This window comes from Hylaeus anthracinus, unplaced genomic scaffold, assembly GCF_026225885.1.
Source record: "Hylaeus anthracinus isolate JK02 unplaced genomic scaffold, UHH_iyHylAnth1.0_haploid 11989, whole genome shotgun sequence".
In the NCBI taxonomy this organism is placed as follows: domain Eukaryota; kingdom Metazoa; phylum Arthropoda; class Insecta; order Hymenoptera; family Colletidae; genus Hylaeus; species Hylaeus anthracinus.
The window spans coordinates 17332714-17352555 of record NW_026534337.1 but is presented as its reverse complement, the minus strand read 5'-3'; the positions used below and the strand labels follow the sequence as shown (position 1 = coordinate 17352555).

General features: G+C 45.2%; 3 protein-coding genes across 7 annotated transcripts; 2 read left to right on the top strand and 1 right to left on the bottom strand.

Moving 5' to 3' along the window:
* The first annotated feature begins 929 nt into the window (after positions 1-929).
* On the top strand, positions 930-4580 carry LOC128887686 (arylsulfatase B). Its single transcript, XM_054143867.1, has 8 exons — positions 930-1846; positions 1971-2144; positions 2348-2560; positions 2690-2939; positions 3020-3199; positions 3344-3610; positions 3711-3984; positions 4102-4580. Exons 1-8 carry the CDS (start codon positions 1745-1747, stop codon positions 4256-4258), a joined length of 1617 nt encoding a protein of 538 aa, XP_053999842.1. The 5' UTR covers positions 930-1744; the 3' UTR covers positions 4259-4580.
* On the bottom strand, positions 4461-11643 carry LOC128887685 (uncharacterized protein KIAA0930 homolog). 3 transcript variants are annotated; one of them, XM_054143864.1, is made up of 9 exons: positions 11038-11641; positions 9397-9716; positions 9048-9311; positions 8834-8933; positions 8409-8714; positions 7259-7450; positions 6214-6795; positions 4777-4926; positions 4461-4657 (listed from the first exon to the last, which is right to left on the bottom strand). In XM_054143864.1, exons 1-9 carry the CDS (start codon positions 11156-11158, stop codon positions 4617-4619), a joined length of 2076 nt encoding a protein of 691 aa, XP_053999839.1. In that variant the 5' UTR covers positions 11159-11641; the 3' UTR covers positions 4461-4616. The 3 variants fall into 3 exon arrangements, with proteins under 3 accessions (XP_053999839.1, XP_053999840.1, XP_053999841.1); XM_054143865.1 differs by lacking the exon at positions 7259-7450 and having other exon boundaries at positions 11038-11643; XM_054143866.1 differs by lacking the exons at positions 6214-6795; positions 7259-7450 and having other exon boundaries at positions 11038-11638.
* A 1287-nt stretch (positions 11644-12930) lies between these two features.
* LOC128887682 (spondin-1) lies at positions 12931-19372 on the top strand. 3 transcript variants are annotated; one of them, XM_054143854.1, is made up of 12 exons: positions 12931-13087; positions 15899-16087; positions 16204-16388; positions 16651-16842; positions 16973-17259; positions 17332-17735; positions 17816-17987; positions 18135-18381; positions 18454-18637; positions 18698-18861; positions 18946-19107; positions 19240-19372. In XM_054143854.1, the coding sequence occupies exons 2-12, from the start codon at positions 15907-15909 to the stop codon at positions 19318-19320; spliced, it is 2259 nt and encodes a 752-aa protein (XP_053999829.1). In that variant the 5' UTR covers positions 12931-13087; positions 15899-15906; the 3' UTR covers positions 19321-19372. The 3 variants fall into 3 exon arrangements, with proteins under 3 accessions (XP_053999829.1, XP_053999830.1, XP_053999828.1); XM_054143855.1 differs by lacking the exon at positions 12931-13087 and adding an exon at positions 13362-13404; XM_054143853.1 differs by lacking the exon at positions 12931-13087 and adding an exon at positions 14674-14737.
* Positions 19373-19842: the final 470 nt, after the last annotated feature.

The window sequence follows — 19842 nt, the reverse complement described above, 5'->3', positions numbered from 1 at the left end:
ACATTGTTAAACTTTCGATATGTGCGATTTGCAACATTGTTGAACTTCGCTCCGCTCAAAAGTTCTACAATGTTGTAAATTGGGGAAAGGGATTTGAAATGTAAATTGTACCAAGCCATGAAGGGAAATGTACCGGAGAATAGAGGAAAGTTGATATGAATGATGGAAAATCAAAGGGAACTGTGCCAGGAAATGAAGGGACGTTAATGAGGAATGTGTCAGGAAATAATGGGAAATTGAACGGAAATGTGTCAAGAAATGAAGGGAAATGAATGGGAAATCTGGCAGGAAATGAATGGAAGTCATTGGAAAATGTACCAGGAAATGAAGGGAAATGTGTCAGGATATGAAGGGAAGCTAATGGGAAATCTACCAGGAAATGAAGGGGAATTAAAGGGATAATTTCCATGAAGCTGTATATGATGTTATTGATTTAGAAAATCTTAGTAATAATTAAAGTCTAATGATTTAGTTCAAAATGCGTCTATATTTCCTTTTAAACAAATTTATATACAAACAAGTAAGTATAAAGGTACAAAGTGATTACATTGTATTAGGAAAAATAATTGGTCGGTTGCAATCACTTACTTCTTGAAATGTGTTATTTTTATATGTAAAGCTAACTGTTATCATTGTTGACCAGACCACCTTAATGTTCGCATAACTAATCGAACTAAAATTCCGACCTTTGATCAGCGCTCTAGCGGAAAAACGTCCAAGTTTGTCCTCGAATAGTTCCTACTTTCACCGCCAGATGGCGTTATTCACATTGTATTTACCGACACCTGTCGATACATTACCATCATTGTCGGTAAATGCAATGTAAATAACGCCATCTGACGGTGAAAGTAGGAACTATTCGAGGACAAACTTGGGCGTTTTTCCGCTAAAGCGCTGATCGGAGGTCGGAATTTTAGTTCGGTCTGCTCACCGCTAGATAGAGATTTGGTGTTTGTAAGAACGCGCGCGAAATTTCAATTAGTTGTGCGAACACTGAGAGTAATTTCTTTCTCCATTTGCCACATATTTATTAAGTAACTATGGACACAATCAATCGTATAGTAATTTTATTTGCGTATATTTCAGAACCTTTAGTATCGATTGGAACGAGGTAAATATTTGCAAGTAACGATTCGGTAAGGCCAATTCAGAAGTTGATGTTAAAAGACGTGGAAGTATGTAAATTGAATAAAAATTGTTAATAAATAAACCATTGCAGGAAAAGAACGTAAAAGAACATCTTCAAATAATATATAAAAAAAAGTGACACTTTGATCTTGGATAAGTTGTGCTCTACCGAGAGGTTCCGTAGGAATGCCAAGTTTGAGAAACACTGCACTCCATTAACATGTGACTGCTTCTCCCCACTACCAATTAAGGTGGAATGGTTAACTCTCTCCAATACTCGGCTTCAATCTGACATCGGCGATGAAGACGAGTAGCTTAAGACAGTTAAACATCGGCCACAGGCTCGAGTGCTCGTTGCTCGCGACTCGAACTTGTCCCAACGAAAAGAAAGGAAACTCTTCGTTTTATTGTTTGCGTTTGCTCGGTTTGTTTACGCGACGCTTCGAAGAACATAAGAAAAGCTCGAGTATCGAGGGTTCATCGAACCGTGTTCGAATACATGTCGATCATTGGAAGTTGAGTAAGGAAGGGAAGGTCGAGGAAATAGCGATATCTCCAAGAAACCGGTTTACAGCTCATCGAAGGAGTCTCTTCGTGTGAGAAAACGTCCAAGAGAATGACCGATACAATTCAGTGGTTTACACCGATAGTTCTTTTGGTGAATCGTATCGTTGCAGCTACGCAACCCCATATCGTGTTCATTTTGGCCGACGATTTAGTGAGTCGTAATTCAATATTAACGATAATATGCGTCGCTAGCTAGGACTTACACGTGGCTTTACGATTATTTATCAAGCGTCGCAGTTATCGCACGACGAATTGTAAGCCAAATTGTTCATCAGGGATGGAACGACGTTGGATTTCACGGTTCCGGGCAGATACCGACGCCCAACATCGATGCCCTGGCTTATTCTGGACTTGTTCTCGACCGATATTACGTATCTCCGATCTGCACGCCATCCAGGAGTGCCTTGATGACCGGCAAACATCCCATTCACACCGGAATGCAACACGGGGTATGGCCGCAAATAAATTAAACGTTATTCGTTTAAGCGTGCGCTAGGCTCCCGAATAAGTAAACTGCCGGCGACTCGAGAAACTGGCGTAAATGGGCACAAAAAACTTGATTGCGACTGCAAATTTTGCCCATCTCTGCTTTCTATAGTTTCTCGCGGTCGAAACTGGAGACAACGTCTAACGTAGCGTCGCATTGAATCAGGTTCTGAAATGCGCCGAACCCCGAGGACTTCCTCTTCGAGAGAAACTTCTGCCAGAGTATCTGCGAAATCTCGGCTACAGCACTCACATCGTCGGCAAATGGCACCTGGGATTCTACACGAAAGAGTATACGCCGACTTACAGGGGTTTCGATTCCCATCTCGGTTTCTGGAGCGGCCGTCAAGACTACTTCGATCATAGCGCTGTCGAGGAGGTAAACGAACGCGATCAATTCCGCGTACAGCGTTGGTCGTTTCAATCAGATGACCGATCAATTTCTGATAACACGCGATCTTAATCGGTCAAATACCTTTGCTATATAATTGTTGAAATTTCAACGCAGCCTTACTGGGGTTTGGACATGAGGCGCGACCTCGAGCCAGCTTGGGACCTACACGGCCAATACACCACCGACGTTATTACGAAAGAAGCTGTGAAATTGATCGAGAACCACAACATCAGTCGGCCAATGTTTCTTTACGTCGCTCACGCGGCCGTACACTCGGGGAATCCCTACTATCCCCTTCCGGCTCCGGATGTTAACGTTGCCAAGTTCAACGACATCGTCGATTACGGTCGGAGACGCTTCGCTGGTAACCGATCAACTTTCGATTTTTCAATCGCTAACTCTCGGCCCGCTTCTCAACGAGTAACACTCGTAACGTTGTTTCAGCCATGTTGGACAAGCTGGACGAGTCTGTTGGCCGCGTGGTCGACGCGTTACGCGCCAAGGGGATGTTGAAGAATAGCGTAATAGTGTTTTCCACAGACAACGGTGGACCGCCGGAAGGTTTCAATTTGAACGCTGCGTCTAATTGGCCGCTAAGGGGTACAAAAAATACCCTTTGGGAAGGTAGTTTTTTCAACGAAAGCAACGAATCGATCGATAATGGGCTTGCAACGCTTAGATTTATGCAGTACACTTCACATGAAAATCTCACATTTCTATCATCTTTTTAAATTGCTTTCGGAATGTTGACCAATTAATCGCGATTAGGTGGCGTTAGGGGAACGGGATTGATATGGTCAGCCGCGCTGATGCAGCCTGGAAGAATTAGCAGACAACTCTTTCACATAACCGATTGGCTACCGACGCTGCTCACGGTTGCTGGGGGCAATTCGTCCAATTTAAACATCGATGGCATGGATTTATGGAATGCTTTAAATCGAGACAGTGATTCTCCGCGGACGACCGTCCTTCACAATATCGACGACATTTTCGGCGTGTCTGGAATTACGATCGGTGATTGGAAACTCATTCGGGGTAAGAGACGTTTGTAACTTGGATGCTGAATGTTCGTTTCCTCTTTAGTACGAAGGGGCACCGAGTATAGGGTATTTTACGGCTACTGATATGCCAAAAGGGAGTACTTATAACGGCCAATGGGACGGCTGGTACGGTCCATCTGGAAGAGAGTTAGTCTACGACGTGGGAGGTGTGATAGGTAGCGCGAGTGGCCGAGCAGTGGTTAGCGTCGGTCTACCTTTGTCCGCTGAATCTATTCGAAAAGTTCGAGCGGGTGTAACGATCAACTGTCCACCGAAAAACGTCACTCTACCACTCTGTAGGCCTCTCGAAGCGCCTTGTCTCTTCAACGTCCATCGGGACCCCTGCGAATTTAACAATCTTATCGACGAGTGAGTAAAAACTCTTTAACCCTTTCGAGACGAGTATGGCAAGCACCAAGCGACGGTTATACTTTTCATTTCGGAGATGATTCGAGGGAAAATTTTCTTCTCTTCTTTGCGTTTAAGGTTTCCCGTCGTCGCCAATTCTCTGCAAACAGAGTTAAAAAGATTGAACGCCACCGCGATACCCCCTGGAAACAAGCCTTGGGACGTCAGGGCGAATCCAGAGAATTGGGATCACACCTGGACCAATTTCGGAGATTATCCGAACGAGATGACGTAAGCTGTGCGAGGAAGACTGAACGAACGGGGAAAGAACGAAAAGGAAAGATAAACGTTTGTCAACGATAAACGAGCGTCCATACATCGAAAGACGATCCATACAAGAAGACTTTAGACTCACCTACTAATAGAAGGAACACTCTTCTTCCGACGAACAAACATTCTACCAACATATTACAATTTCTAACAAACCGACTCTCGCGAAAGTGTAAATAGTATCTCGTTTATTTCTTAGTCTATACATATCTTCGATTTCGTTGGACCACAGTTTTCTGTCCAAATAAGTAGAAAGTGGAAAATTAAATGAGAAACGGTGAACACTTCTCCATAGAAACGATAATGGAACGACCTCGTGTCGACTAAAACGTCAGAATAGGTCCTTCTCGGTGATCAAGAATATCTGAAAAAGAGAGAAAACGATCATTAATCGAAGAGTCGGTTCCTTTTGCACTCGACTGATGGTACCGCGCATCGTCGACTTTCGTTAACCGAACCATTTCTAAACGTTTCGTTGCGTACCTTTGGCAATGCTCCACCAGGGCAACGTAATGTACGTGAGAAACGCATTCAGGGGAACGGATTGGGCCCGTCTAGTTTCTTTCCAGAAGTGGAAGGTCTGAGTGAATCCTCGCATCGTCCACAGTGGGTTGTAAGCACCGTCGTCCAACTCTGGTGACAGAGAACGAACCGTCTATTACCAATAGTCTTGGATCGATCGGAGACTCGACCTAGAATTAAGATCCTGAAATGATTCGCGTCGACCGATTACACAAGGCAATGAACAACTGGAAGGATCGGATCGAGACACGTAGCAAATTCGTATTCGAATCGAGCGATCGATGTACGATCGACATTCTTGTCGGCGACGAAATGTGATGAAACGATGCGAAGGTATGGTCGAGTGTCAGAGCGATACACATCGGCTACTGGTGCGCAGAACAGATAAACACAAACAAAGGATGCACTAGCTTCATTTTTTTTTTTTTTTTTTTACCGAGGAGTGTTCGATGTCTTTTTCATTCTTCTCCGCGTCACGGTATAAACGCTTTTATCGAAAAGATTAATCGTAACATTGGACGGAGAGATCGAACACGCTATCGAGAGAATGAAAGGATGAAAGAAACTCTTTACCGCTACGAATATATAAAATGGATTTTACGTTCGAACGATTTCTCTACTTTCAATGTCGGTCTTTCGTTTCTATATATAGTTGTATGTCGTAGCTTGATTTTCATTTTAGATGACTATGTTTATACCGGTGGTGAAACTCGCAGCGTAGACGGCCGCAATGTTTTTTAATACGATGACGTTAGCAAGACTTCCCGAATTGCCTAGCACCTGATTGAAGTTTTTCAATTACTTTTGTCGCAAACCACCACCAACACAACGATACACCGTCACGATTAGTTCCAATAATATTCGAGGTCCGATCGATTTTCTCAGAGACGATCGCACTCCCGTTGCACATTGTAATTTCACCATCCTCATAAACACAGTCATAGGCTTGAGCAACGAGCGAGCATGGTCGTATGAACCATAAACGGTGACACAAATTTACCTTTCTAAAAACTACGAAAACATTCACGGATGGAATACAATGGATAAAATGACTGCTGGCTTTCCGACAATGTACAGACCTGTCCGATAAACGATCGCTTTCATACGTATTTACATATTATTGTATATTACGTATTATTTGCGGGACAAAATTTGACGCGGATATCAAACGAGATGTCGAAGGAATCTTATTGCAACTGTCAGCGAGAGAAATTTGTTGAAGAAGCGAAGCGATACCGTAGAAAAGAACTAGCTGTAGCGAAACATCGACTTTCGTTTACGATTTCTGTACAAAGTAGAGCCGTCGTTTACTGGACAGGCCGACGTCTGTAGAAGTAAGCGCGTTATGGGGATATGCGGTAGAGGTGTCGGAGATGGCAGGGTGGAAGAAGAATTTACCCTGTGAGCCGGGGCGGCGCGGGAGCTCGCACCAATAGTAGATAGCTGTGCCGTCCGGTGTGACTCGATGAGGAGGTAGTGGGTTGCCCGCGAAGCTGCCCGAGAGTGCTCGTCTTCGTCTTCTTCTCGGTAGGGTAGCGCTGTGCCTGTGCGTGGTCAGGTTGCCGCGCGTGATACGCGCGTTTGCGTTTTTATCTTTGATCGGCTCGTCGTTTTTGTTCTTGTTCCTGCCGGTGTAGTACTCCTCGTGATCGGAGCCAGCCGATCGTAGACGGTGACGTCCGACGGGCCGTCTCGTTCTGAACACTTCGTCGTCGCTGAGCATACGATGCTCCTCGTCGTTCTCCAGATTGTTGATCCTTTCGTGATTGATGATGTTCCCGGTACTGTACGGTCTGCGCTTTCGATTATTGTCCTGCTCCTCCTCCTCGTATTCCAACGGCAGTTCCTCCTTGCCGTGGACCATTATCGCTCCTGCGTCCAACTTCCGTCGGACGTTGTCGTCCGTGAGACAGGGCGCCGCTGGCACGAGTATCTCGCTACCGACCTCGATATGGTTGTGCCGATGATGGTTTCGGAGGCCTGTCACGAAACAATTCGTTCGACTATCCGCGCGCGTTCGTGTCGCGTTTTAACGACTGCCTCGTTACTCGTCCCCCCCCCCCCCTCTCTCTCTCTCTCTCTCAATAGTAACCGATTATTCCTCGCTTAGAGGTGTGTAGGAGGTGTCCCGACATGCGCGATGCAAACCAAGGTGAACTGATTTTTAGCGAAAAAATGTAAAAAATATCGAGGGATACCGACAATGATCGACGCAACGCGTTCACCAAAATTACTTTCGTCTTATTTGGTTCGGTAGGACTTGCAAGATTGACATTGTAACTCGTTTAGACATATATAATTGTATGATCTCTGCTTGCGTTGAAAATTGACGGCATCCTATCGATATTCGACACGACGAGCGTTTACCGAATGACCCTATAGTTTGCAAAATGTGCGAGGGACAAAGAACGATCGTCTCGAACGCGCAGGAGAGCACGCTCACCGTGTGTTTCGTGATAGGCCTCCTTGCGGTTCGGCGAGTTCTCGTTTCCACCATGTTCCCACGAGTTACGTTGTTTTTGATTCGGACGTTGTTGCCTATCAGGAAGAAGAGGGGATCTTCGTCGTCTGGCGCGAGGACTCTTGTGATTTTCCGGTGAGCCCCGGCCGCCCCAGCTGCTATCCTGTAGATCGGCTACAAAGGAAAGAGCCGGAATGGCACGTGCCACAGATTAGAGACAAGACTAGCATATTTCTTTTCTCGTTTTCGTTTCTGCCGTTTTTTACTTTGTTTACAACTCGATCGTCCATTTTCGTAACAAGCGTATTCGGGAGACGGGAGTTTGCGCGTGGCATTGTTGGCGGTGGTGGTGTTGGTGTTGGCGATAGTGGCGGTGGTGGTGGTGGTGGTGGCTCTAGCTGTATTTTCTCATCGTATTTCACGGCGAGGTATCTATGCTTCATTTCTTTTCGCAATTATCGTTCCTTCCGTTACGAAATTATCGTCACAAAAGACTACAAGTTTGGTCCTTTCCGAAGGATCCAGAAGCTTCGCGACTCGAAGATAAACAGAGCATCGCAAAAATGGAACCTCTGCGTGTTTAGTTTCCGTTGCGATTCTTAAACAAACACGTTCAAACGAAAGTACTTGGAGAATTCGAGGATGACTCGTAGATTCGTGTGCCGAAGAAAAAGATATGGTTGGAAGCATGCAACTCTGGATTTCGGACGGTTTAACGCTTGTTCGGTAAAAGTATCAAACGCGGTAACGCTTGTGTTCGATGAAAGTATCAAATGCGTAACTGATTCACGAAAACCCAAGTAATATAATATAAAACAGTCCGAATAAACGATAACTTTTCATACTGTATACATTACTGTGTATATTACGGTAAACAGTTTATCCCGTGGATAAACGTAAAAATTGCTTCTAGAAAAGGTGTCTAAGCTATCGGAGTGAGAGAAATGTGCGAAAACACAGATACGTATCACAACGGCATGCACAACCGCTCCCGAGGAACGCAAGCAGAGATAAAAGAGGGAGCGGACAAGTGAGGTGGAGAGTGTCCTCGTATTCGTATTTGCAACTTCCGTTCCGTCAAACGTTCGATTCGTCGATGGTGGTTCCGCGATGGACAAGAGTTCGTAGTTACCGTCTCGAACGTCTCCTGCCTCGATCTCGCTCAGACCGTTTGCCATCGAGTCCAAACCCTCGTTCTCCGACCTGGCTTTCATCGCCGCGGTGTCCGGTTTCGTTCTCCAGCCGCCTCGAACAAAATTGTTCAAGTTCGCGCTAGGGTCCGACAACCTTCGCTGATGACGATACATGAACAATTCCTCGGCGTCGTCCCAGTCCGCGTCCCACAGAGAATCCGTGGCGCAGTACCCTGGCTCCGAGGTCGGTGTTTCCGCTCCCGATCCTTTGGGTTTCGTCACAGCCATCTCCGCGTGCCCTTTTCCTGAAATAGGAACAACGAAGACGATGGAAAATGGCGCGAGGAATCGATCTATCGAATCGATAGGTCAACGATTGGATTCCTGCAACTTGAGGAAATATTCAAAGATTCGATAATCGTACCGCGAGGTCCTTTCATTCGGACGAACTCTATTCTTTGAGATGCCGCGCCGGAAAACAGGCCGAAGGTCATGCGTTGCGCCATTTTGGTACTCAAGCTGGACTGAAAAATTGAAGCGACGGTATTACGTTTTAGCGAGACATTCGACGACGAAGCCACGTTCCAACGCGTGCGAATTGTTACGATCCGTTGATAGACTAACGGTTATAGACGTACCCTCGCGTCGTATACTTTCTTCAGCGCATCGTATCTGATAGAACCAAGGAAAATGACACCTTGAATCGCGCCCTCTCTGTCGGATGCTACCAGCTCCACGCAAACCATTTCGCCGTCCCTCACTAGAATATCACAGAAAACTTCGTCGAAATTATCCACCATGAAGCATATATGTGGATAGGTCATCTCTTCGAGATCTCCCTTCGCGTCCATGCGACGTCGGCTCGGGCTCGCGTACACTTTTTGCGAGTGTCTTCGTAAAACCTAAAAGATGCGTGTGTTTGTTAGCAAACGGGAAGAATTTCAAGCGCCGCCAAACGCGAATATTCGCAAGTCGTCGGCGTCTCACTTGCAATTCCTTGGGGCTCGTTCTTGTGCAGATCGCTAACGTGAGCGTGTAGTCGAATTGATGTACGACCAGATTCAGGTACACGGTTTCCTCCCAGTCGATGTCGGGATCGCCGATCGGCAATTTTTTGCTGTCCTTCCGAAAAACGTCAACCTCCGTCTCGAACTTCGGTAAGTATCTCGACGAGGTTTTCACGTGCTTCTTGCGAACGAAGAAGAGCAGATCGTCGCCGTCGATCGTGTGCTCCGCTTGAAAAAGGAAATGTCGGACGAACAGGTCCGTCCAGTAGGTGGTACCCTGAAGCACCACGAACCCGGAATCTGTGGAAACGTTTAAAAACGACCATCCAAATTTCTCAACGTTCCGTCCTCTTCGAGAATTAAAATTAAAACGATGCACGCAAATAAATTCAATTCAATTCAATGTTGCATGGCACGAACATCGTTAAAGGTAAAGGGTAATTGTACAACGCGAATGAAAAAATATAACGGAGACGTCAGAGACGCGAAGGTTGCTGGTAAAAATAAGTAAGTAAGTAATTTACGCGAGGAAAGATCGTTTCGGTATTTTCGATTACCATCGATATCCTCTCGTTCCCACGGATTAACATTATCCGTAGCCGAGCAAAACAATATTCTCCAAGGAGAGAGAAACGACAACGGAATTATGGAGAAACCGGTCGATAATCGATAACGATATTCTCGACTTGATAGCGATCCCCTGGATGGTGGTGTCGGGCCGTAACATTTTGCGATTACTTCGGTATAAGAACGATCGACTACGTTTCTAAATTACAATCGTAAGTACTCGGTAAATATATATCGGCTTGGAAAATGATTCAAGACGGATTAACAATGGGCTTAAAAGAAATGCAAGGTGTCGCGATGCGGGGGGTTAACCAGGTTCTTGGTCTTCGACCTCATGGTCGTCGAATAAAATATGTAAATACACGCAAATGTATTCGACCCAGTGATTGTCAACACTTTCCATACCGACTTTACAAAGTCAGATTCGCTTCACTGTTGACAAATGGAAACGATTCTGTAGGTTAGCGATACTTATTCCATAACATCCGAGCAAGCGAAAGCGAGCGTACAAAGACCCAATCGTTCCTCGTTTTACCCTCGACTCATCGATCGTCGAATCACCCTCCCAGCGAACCCTGCATTTCCCAAACAAAGACTCCAGTCCTCCAGGAACACACCCCTTGTTCGAGGACCCTCGCGACTCCTCTAAACGCGCAAAGCGGACTTAACCACGCTTAAGCCCTTACTTGTTTCGTGGTTGTCAGACTTTAGTATTTAAACGAACTCTATCCCTTTTGCCGTTGCTTATAGGAGAGACATAAAATGAAAATATATGTATACCGTTAGAAATGCCTGTACAGTGGTATCGTGTTTTGATCACACTGCAAGATGAGATCATCATAGGCGTAAACAGAGTACGTAAAAAACTTGTTAGAAAGACCGGTACGATATTATCTTCTAATCTACATCGAGCTACTTTACCGTCGATGTTGATAAATTGTACTCTGGCGAAGTGGAACCGCGTCAACGACTTAAACGTTGAGTGATAAATACTAAATCTTTCTGAAAGGACGCGTAAGACGTAAGCTAGTTGAATTTGTGGGATCGTACGAACCGTCCTTGAGCATTTGTCGAAGCTCCTTGGTTCTTTGAAAGTTGATTTCCTCGAGAAGCTGTTCGAGCATGGTCGGAGGCCTGGTCAGGCCCGAAGACGAGCTGCCCGCCAGATTAGCCATGCGTCCCCCTCGACGTTTCGCTCGTGGTCGACGTCGAACCTCACCTGGACGGTCTCACCTGTCACAGCACAGCCAAATACGCACCAATGCCGCACAAGCCTGCGATTATCGTCGAGAATCACCGCCGAGCGCGGACAAAGCCGAACGAATCGTTCCCGAGACCAACACAAGGACGGGTCATCGCGAAATCTCTACGCAGTCAACCGGCATTTTACTCTTTCTCTCTCTCTCTCTCTCCTCTCTCTTTCTTTCTCTCTTTATAGAGATTGCGTTACGATTTAATGATTCCGTTCCGGTGATCCAGCGACGAATCCCTATCGGAGCGTACCGCAGGCTGCCATACCGACGCTGGTCACGTCGAGTCCAGTTTCTCGATGATTCAAATGTTTGGTGCGTCGAGTTTGTGGTTCACCGACGGAGAGTTACAAAGTCCCGATGACTTGCCTCGACGCGACTGTCGAGCTCGCGGCACATCGCTCGATAATTCCACGCCTGCGTGACCTGCCCACGCTTTGCTCGCTGCGACGCGCTGCTTTCAAATCTGTTATGCTACCGACATTAGCGAAAGTCTTTGATAAACTTTCAATTACCGCATTATACCAAAATAAGCTCTTTCGTAAACGTTCTCCGTCGTAAGCTGTATGCCGTAGATGCCGTTTCACCAATCATTTTTTATAGTTCTCGACGGACGTAAACGATTCGTACAGGATTACGACGCGACGATGTCAAACTCAAGGTCCTTTAACGATAATGGAATGCATTGATTTTTTGTTTAATAAGAAATGAATGGGATCGTTACACGTGTCTCTCAGACCAACGAAATTGTAGTCCAAAGAGTTTTTTCGTGCGATCATGAGTAACGCAGATATTTAGGTGTTCCCATTTAAGTGTTTCACTCTGTTTCAGAATAAAAACTGGGATGGAAAACCTGAAAATAATTTTTATTCGTAGTCCTCCGTTTCAATCGATGACACGCAAGTTAATAGTCTGTTGCGCTGGTACGCTATCTCTATCACACTGTTTGATTTCCACCACCGCTCTACCTGCCATCCTATCGGGCAACTACCTGTTTTGCAAATAGAGAGTCGGATAGCGAGGAATATGACTACGAGGGGTAGCGTTTTCGATGTTGATTTTCAGTTGGTTGCGAAACGAAAGCTTCGGTAAACGCGAGCGTGGGTAGTATTTATCGTGCATCGCCTTATCTGAAAGACGTAGCCGCTTCCAAGGAAAAACACGATGACCTGAAACCGACCTCGTAGCGCCAGATAATGATTTACAAGCATCGCCGGGCAACTTGATAGAAAACTGCATGCGTAGCTGTCTACAGTAAAATAAAATTCTCGTCTTTTTTCGTAGAGACTCCTTTTGCAAAAAAACAAATTGATACGCAAATTTGGATCGAAACAATTTTACCAATTGTATCGCAGACATTGCGTTTACTCTGAAACTATCATCGTTTGTTACGTTTCAGTTTCTATTGTATCGTAGGTTTTTTTCAAATAATTTATCCACATATAAGATTAAAAAATAACGCTACAGTAAAACATTGTTGTCTATAGGCTTGTCTACAAGACGTTCGAAACCATTACATATTATATTTATTAACATGTATAAAAATAATTAGAAACACGATAGACTACTTCAGTCTACGTATAGACCGACGAACGAAACGCCAACGAGCTTCGAGCATTCTTCGGGAAGATAGAGCGCGGGAAAGTGTCCGAATGGTGGGTATTTTTTGAATCATCGCTGCAGACTTTCCTGTGATCCGCGATACTGGCCGTCCGTTCAGTTCGTCATCTGGTTTAGTCGTGTACGATCGTTCTCTCGTCTCTCGTCTTACTCAATAGCCCGACAGTGGGCTAGCGCCTTTGCGATTACGATTTGCGGTCAGTCAACGCGAAACGAGTTGGCTTAATCGCATCGGTGAGTGTCGCGTGTAGCGCCGATACGGAGTGTGTACAATTTGTCAAATTTTATTTTTTCGCCAGTTGTTCGAAACACGCTTCGCTGTCCGTTTATTCGCCCCAGAGTGATCGTTTAATCTCCCACACAACGAGAGAAATTGCTTTCTTATATTTTAGTTGACACGTTAATAGTCTTGACAATTTCCATTATGCGTAATTCCTTCTAAAATTGTTTGTTTAACCCATTAAACTGAAAAAGACCTAAATGTGACTTTGCTCCATCTGTATTGTAGGAAGAAAGAATGATACCGGGTTAAGAGGAATGTGGCACAACGAGTAAGTAGAACGTTGCCAGTGTCGAGAAATTTTTAGTTGGATGTAGAGTTTTACGAGAGCAGGAATTAAAACGTCAGCCCTGCTACGATTGGCAATTCCTTTCTCCGGAAGATGCGTTTGAAGTAAATGCATCTAACATGCGATGACGCTTACATTTTTCTCGCGACTCATTTCTTTAGTTTCAAGTTTCAAAAAGGGAGTTTGAATTTGTTGTGAAAAAAACTAAGCGATACGTCGGAAAGAGATGTGTCGTTCGAATGAAACATATCTGGGGATTTTTGCGTTAGCGTCGTTAAGTAATCGACTTTCAACGCAATATAAACCGCTTTGAATTTGGCCGCGAGCGAAACACCCCGAAGCGGTGGTACCTCGAGCTCTCGTGAAAGGGCGAGCGTCGTAAAAGAAGCTGCAACCTGCTTCGTTTCGACACCTCTCGAGTTAGAATCAACATACAAGGTGTAGTCTGTAGTTTTACTGGACATACGAGAACGATCAATTTTTGGAAGGAGTTACGGTCTGTGTTGGGTTAGACATTTTGGTCAGCCCTCGTAGGTGTTCATATTCTACGTACTCGCGATACCGCATTCCCCTTTCAACCAGACTGACAGAACTTTACTCGAAACTTCAAATGAAACATTACATCGAAACAAAAAATTTATGACAATTTATTTTTCGAATGAGAATAGAGGCAAAAAAACGTTGATTAAATAATCAAGCGCTATATCGTTCATTTTGACTTTGCTTTCTTTCTCTCTTCGTACCATGCGAGTTCCGAATTAACGACAATTACATAATCGTCGTTGCTCGATGGATGAACTCAGAGGAGATCGTAAAAAGTTAATCTCGCGTGTTTCCGTCTATCTCGGTTCGATTCGTTGTCGAATCGGTTAATATCACGGTATCATCGACACGCCGATTCTCGGAATACGGTTCGTTATACTCGAGAATTTCGTTAACGAGCTCTTCGTGCGACACTTTTGTGTACGACGATGGCCCGATTATTATTCTTAATTGCTCGCAATTAACGGACACCATGACTCAAGCGAAATTAGCCAGGGCCGTGAAATCGCGAGGTTACAACGGGAGATAGGGAGCTCGAACGTGCTAGTTGCGAATCGCTTTCTTTTCGCGACTCGTACAAGACACACGATTTATTTCTACGGTTCTCGGCCGATCGCAGCAAATATCGCGACCGTAAAATCTAGCCGTATCTCGCAAAGTCGATGAACCGAACTCAAACAAAACTCGAAGTGATTCGAAGCAATCTTATCGTACCGTATCAATATGTATCTTCGACGAAAGATTGAGACTCTACGTTTCCGATTATTCATTGGTAGGGTATAGTATAGCGTCTTTGGCGTTCATATTAACAATAGCTGCGCTAAAAAGGGCATTACGGTCTTCGGAATTAGATTTTGGCCTGTGAAATTTCTTGTGATTCATATCGTTCACCGATGTGTTCTTGTTTCAAGCGGTCGCCTATGACATCGGCGCGGGCGTTCTACAAACCTACACCTACATGCTGAGAGCGACGATCTCGAAAGCTGCTCGAACTCCCGACCCACTTGCTATATACAACGTTTACGCGTAAGCCGACGCATCTCCGATTCTGCTCGAATATTGAATACTTTGTCGGACGGGTTTCTTACCGCTGTATTCCATTCATCACGTACGTTCGATAAGATTCGTTACTTGCGATAAATGCTTTACTTGGAAGCGAAAGATTTATTACGGGAACAAATAAAACGATTGATTGAAAAACAAACATTTTGCGAGAAATTGCTTGTACACAGATAAAAAAAGGGAAGTCTGTTTCTAAACACCGACGATTAATTTCATTTAAATTATAACAAAATTGTAAACAACATTCGAATAAAAGTTATACCCGTTGATGTATAGAAAAAATCAACTGTTTTCCATGCAGCAACCTATATATCTCGTATTTAATCCCAACGCGTCAGAGTTTCTCGGAGTTCGTCACGGTCAGTTGGATCAGCGCGCGTCTTGTAACTTTGTCCCTTACGTCATCATACGTATATTTCAAGGAAACGCGAAAAACGAGACTATCGCAAGCTGTTGTTTTCGTTCAATCGGGAACCAATTGCCGCGGAAACTCCTTGTATCGTCCGCGAAGGTAACCGGATCGCTGAAACTGGACGCGGGCGCGGCGGAAGTGTTTGCTCGGTTCAGGAAGCGTGAGCAAAGTGACATCGATTCCCAACTTTCGATTTCCTGGTCGATCGAGAACCTATTCCCGAACGAGCCTCGGACATGCTATGATTGTCTGTTGAGAAATGCGTGTATTCAAAGACGCGGCCCCGTAATTATTGCGTAAACAGAAGGATCTCGCGATTCCATCTACGCCTTTCAATTCGCTTATCTATCGCGTACAACATCCGTCGAGTCGAATCATTCGCTTTTCTTCGGTTCATAAAGTTTTGTATAGTTTTGTATAGCCGCTGATTTAGGGACAAGTTCGACTCGATCGTTTCAGGCTGCACCATGTTGTTCCTGACCGTGACAGCATGTCTACTGATCACGGTTCAAGCAGGTTGCCCTATGCGACCGACCCCTGATCAAACTTCCGCCAGGAGAACCACAGGCGACGGTGGCTACAGGATTCTCGTTAGCGGCGAGTCCAACAAATATGTCCCAAATGCTATTTACACGATAAGTTTGCAAGGTAACGTTGACTGTTTCCTGTTCCTGGACTTTTCTGTACGTTACAGAGATCTGTGATATTACATTGAACCGACAGAGTTTCATTTTTCGCACAATTTTCAAATACGTCAATTTCAGGGTCGAGGACCCACGAAAGATTGCAACAGTTTACAAGATTTACGGTTTCGGTGCACTCTCAGCATGCCCCGAATAATCCAGCCATACGAGTCGGGTACTTCCAGCTATTCCCAGATTCGCTGACCACCTTCAACGAGGACTGTGTCAACACCATTTCAGAAGCCTCCGATTTCCCCAAAACGGAGGTAAACAAACCATTTTATCCAGTTTGTCACGAATATTTCGACTGTTTTTGCTCCCTTTCCTTCATCCGACGCGTTATATTCGACGCGAGTCGAGACGCAACGCGGGCATGGAAATTGTCGGAGAGGCCGATCGCGAATAAATTCACTGTTTTTGGCTGTCAGCCAAAAGTCGGATGGTGTTTGATTCTGTAGACGTTACCGTGGCTGCAGCCCGCAGATTTCCGCGACGAGTCGGTATAACGTTTCTTACCGCTTGGCGTAGGTCCAAGTGATGTGGAGGGCACCGCCGCCTGGATCAGGATGCGTTATCTTTACGGCCATGGTCTTGGAGAATAATGTACGATGGTACGCCGAGGATGGCGGTCTAACCAAGACCTTCTGCGAAATGGGACCTAAAGAGGTGGAAGTTTTAGACGTCGACAAGTGCTGTGCCTGTGACGAAGCAAAATATTCGGTGAGCCCGATCAACATTTTATAATACATTGAACGAAGAAACAAACATGCCGTATTTAATTACAAACCGTAGAGCTAGAACCGTAGCTCGCGTTAAGGATGTTCCAACGATTCGTATAATTCTGTACCAGCTAACTTTGGAGGGAATTTGGTCGAACGTGACCCATCCGAAAGACTTTCCGTTCTCGGCTTGGTTGACCCACTTCAGCGACGTGATCGGCGCGTCTCACGTTCCTAGCTTCTCTTTTTGGGGCAAAGACCACATAGCCACCGATGGCTTCCGGCAATTGGCCGAGTGGGGCTCGGCATCGGGGGTGGAAGCCGAGCTCAGGGCTAACTCGAATAAATTGAGGACTCTAATCAAAGCTGCTGGACTATGGTATCCCAACGTAAACACTAATACGAGCACCAGCTTCAGGTAACGTTATTCAATAGTACCCTCCATGAAAAACAGAGTTCACAGAGTTACGCTTTGTTCTTCTATCTTTAGGGTAGACAAGAATCACCCCATGATGTCCGTGGCCTCTATGCTGGGACCATCGCCCGACTGGGTGATCGGAGTCAGTAAGCTGAATCTGTGCAGAAAAGATTGCACCTGGACGAAGAGCGAAATCATCGATTTGTATCCGTGGGACGCCGGAACCGACAATGGGATCTCCTATATGTCGCCAAACTCCGAAACGAAGCCGCGAGAGAAGATGAAGCCTATCACGACATTGTATCCCGAAGATCCTAGATCGCCATTCTACGATCCAACTGGGAGACCTATGCTGCCGTTGGCCAGGTTGTACTTGAATAGAGAGAAGATAGTTCCGCGTGGTTGCGACGAGGAGACTCTTCAGCAGCAAGTCACGCAATTGGAAGTCGCCGAGAACACCGAGGACACTTCTAGACGTATGAATTTCTAACGTGTACGCGTTTCATTTTTACATTTCCGTTCTTTTAACGTATATCTCGTTTTGTTTCGAACAAAGCCGAGTGTCAAACCACGGAATACACATCATGGTCAACTTGTTCGGTGACTTGCGGCAAAGGATTGAGAATGCGTACCAGGTCCTACCTGATGCCTGAAAAAGCGAAAATGTTCAATTGCAACAGACAGTTGGTTTCGAAGGAGATGTGCGTCTCGTCCATTCCGGAGTGCTCGTGAGTACATATATCGCAAAGGAAAACCAAGTTTGTTGATCTTGTTTGCGTAAAATATAAAGAGCAATCGATATCGATGCAAAGTTAGAATTAGGAAGTATAAACGTAATACGAATACACCGAATAAGTCTGGAAATGCAACTTCAGAGGAGAAGAGGAGCCGGATGAGAGGGACTTGCTTCCCGTAAACCACTCTTTCTGCGAAACCAACGAATGGTCCGCGTGGTCCGAGTGCTCCTCTACTTGTGGAATAGGGATGAAAACAAGAACGAGAAGATTCAAGGACCGCATGGGTCGTAAACGGTGTTCTCGTGTTGCCATCGTCGAAAAAGAAAAGTGTATGGAACCACCCTGTCCCCCCGGCTTGGAGGAACACATCGATCCTGCGTGCAACGTACGTTCTATTTAACTTTATCTTTGGACGTTTCCTTAAATCAATTATCGGTGCTTGTATGTTTTTGTCAAGGTGACGGAATGGTCCGATTGGTCACCGTGCAGTGCTTCCTGCGGAAAGGGAGTGAAATTGAGAACCAGGCTGCTGATGGTCGAACCATCGCAACAACACAAGTGTTCCTCCAAGACGGAGCTAGTTCAGCAGAGACCGTGTTTGGAGCAGGCTGATTGTACTTTCGATATGGCAACCGCTAAAGGTAATACCGTGGATATTTCTATAATTTTCATTGAATATCTCGAGTATATTTTATTTTTAGTGGTTTGCATGGAGCCCGTAGACCCTGGACCTTGCAGGGGATACTTTCAAAGGTGGGCATACGATCCTCAAAAGCGGATGTGCGCACCATTCGTTTATGGTGGCTGCAAGGGTAACAGAAACAATTTCTTGACCGCTGAAGAGTGCACCAACACCTGTGGCATAGTGAGTCAAGTTTTCTCCGATAATTTCCAACGACATCGAGCCGCTCCAAAGAACAAGTTTCATGTAGAGTAATGACCTGTTTAGGTTCGAACGATCCTTAGCGGAGAGTCCCTGAACAGCACTAATCCTCAACAAACGTTTCAACCTCTAGCATCGGTGAATTGCGTTATGACTAACTGGTCGCCTTGGTCACCTTGTAGCGTCACTTGCGGTGCCGGCCGTGTCACCAGTTATCGCACCATTCAGGTACGACGTTTCAACATTCGTTCAACGCCTCATATAGAGTCGCGTTTTTTTCATAAATAAATTCTCGATAAAATGCAAGGGTTACTTCTGTATATTAAGAATCTTCTTGTAGAATTGAATCTGAATTTTCAGCAAGAAGCACTAAACGGCGGGAGTCCTTGTCCCAAGAAGTTGACCCGTCGTTCCCGATGCCAACTTGCACCGTGCGATTAGCTCTTCGAATAAACACGAATCGAGACCAATACGAAGCAGGAATTCGAAGCAGATTCGTACGAATGCTCCGTTGAAAGATAACGGTTCGTTACTCTTTCCTGTATCACTCTTAAATGAAAACAACGTGACGTTTAATTTTCTACGAGTTGTTGGGTATCGAATAAACCGATGTATCAGAATAAATGGTATTTTATTAATGGTCGTTCGTGATCTTATTCTCGGTCGAGTTATCCAAATACGCAGGGCTGCGATGGCAAACGAGCGTAATCGATTTGCTCGCGATAGATGGAATTAATCTCTTTTATCCCGTTCAATTTTTCGGTCATTGACAAATTATACCAAGCAAATGTTCCGCAACTGAGACAAGAGAATTCTTATATGCTTTCGTGGCTACGGAGAAACGTGTAGTACAGTACTCGTCGACGTAAGATCGATCGTACTGTTAGTACAAACGAGCTCGACGGTCTTTTCGATATTAATCTCTTCGACTGATCGTACCTTTATTTCTTGATCGATCTTTCG

Bases quoted from the DNA above. Each gene is read 5' to 3' on its own strand.
- LOC128887682 (XM_054143853.1), top strand. From the start codon at position 14,689: ATGTATCTTCGACGAAAGATTGAGACTCTACGTTTCCGATTATTCATT. The intron at 14,738-15,898 runs GTAGGGTATAGT...CGATCGTTTCAG, and splicing joins ACGTTTCCGATTATTCATTG to GCTGCACCATGTTGTTCCTG. The intron at 17,736-17,815 runs GTATGAATTTCT...TTTCGAACAAAG, and splicing joins CACCGAGGACACTTCTAGAC to CCGAGTGTCAAACCACGGAA.
- LOC128887685 (XM_054143864.1), bottom strand. From the start codon at position 11,158: ATGGCTAATCTGGCGGGCAGCTCGTCTTCGGGCCTGACCAGGCCTCCG. The intron at 9,312-9,396 runs GTGAGACGCCGA...CGCATCTTTTAG, and splicing joins CGAGCCCCAAGGAATTGCAA to GTTTTACGAAGACACTCGCA. The intron at 7,451-8,408 runs GTAACTACGAAC...TTTCCTTTGTAG, and splicing joins GGCAGGAGACGTTCGAGACG to CCGATCTACAGGATAGCAGC.
- LOC128887686 (XM_054143867.1), top strand. From the start codon at position 1,745: ATGACCGATACAATTCAGTGGTTTACACCGATAGTTCTTTTGGTGAAT. The intron at 2,145-2,347 runs GTATGGCCGCAA...GCATTGAATCAG, and splicing joins ACACCGGAATGCAACACGGG to GTTCTGAAATGCGCCGAACC. The intron at 3,200-3,343 runs GTAGTTTTTTCA...AATCGCGATTAG, and splicing joins AAAAAATACCCTTTGGGAAG to GTGGCGTTAGGGGAACGGGA.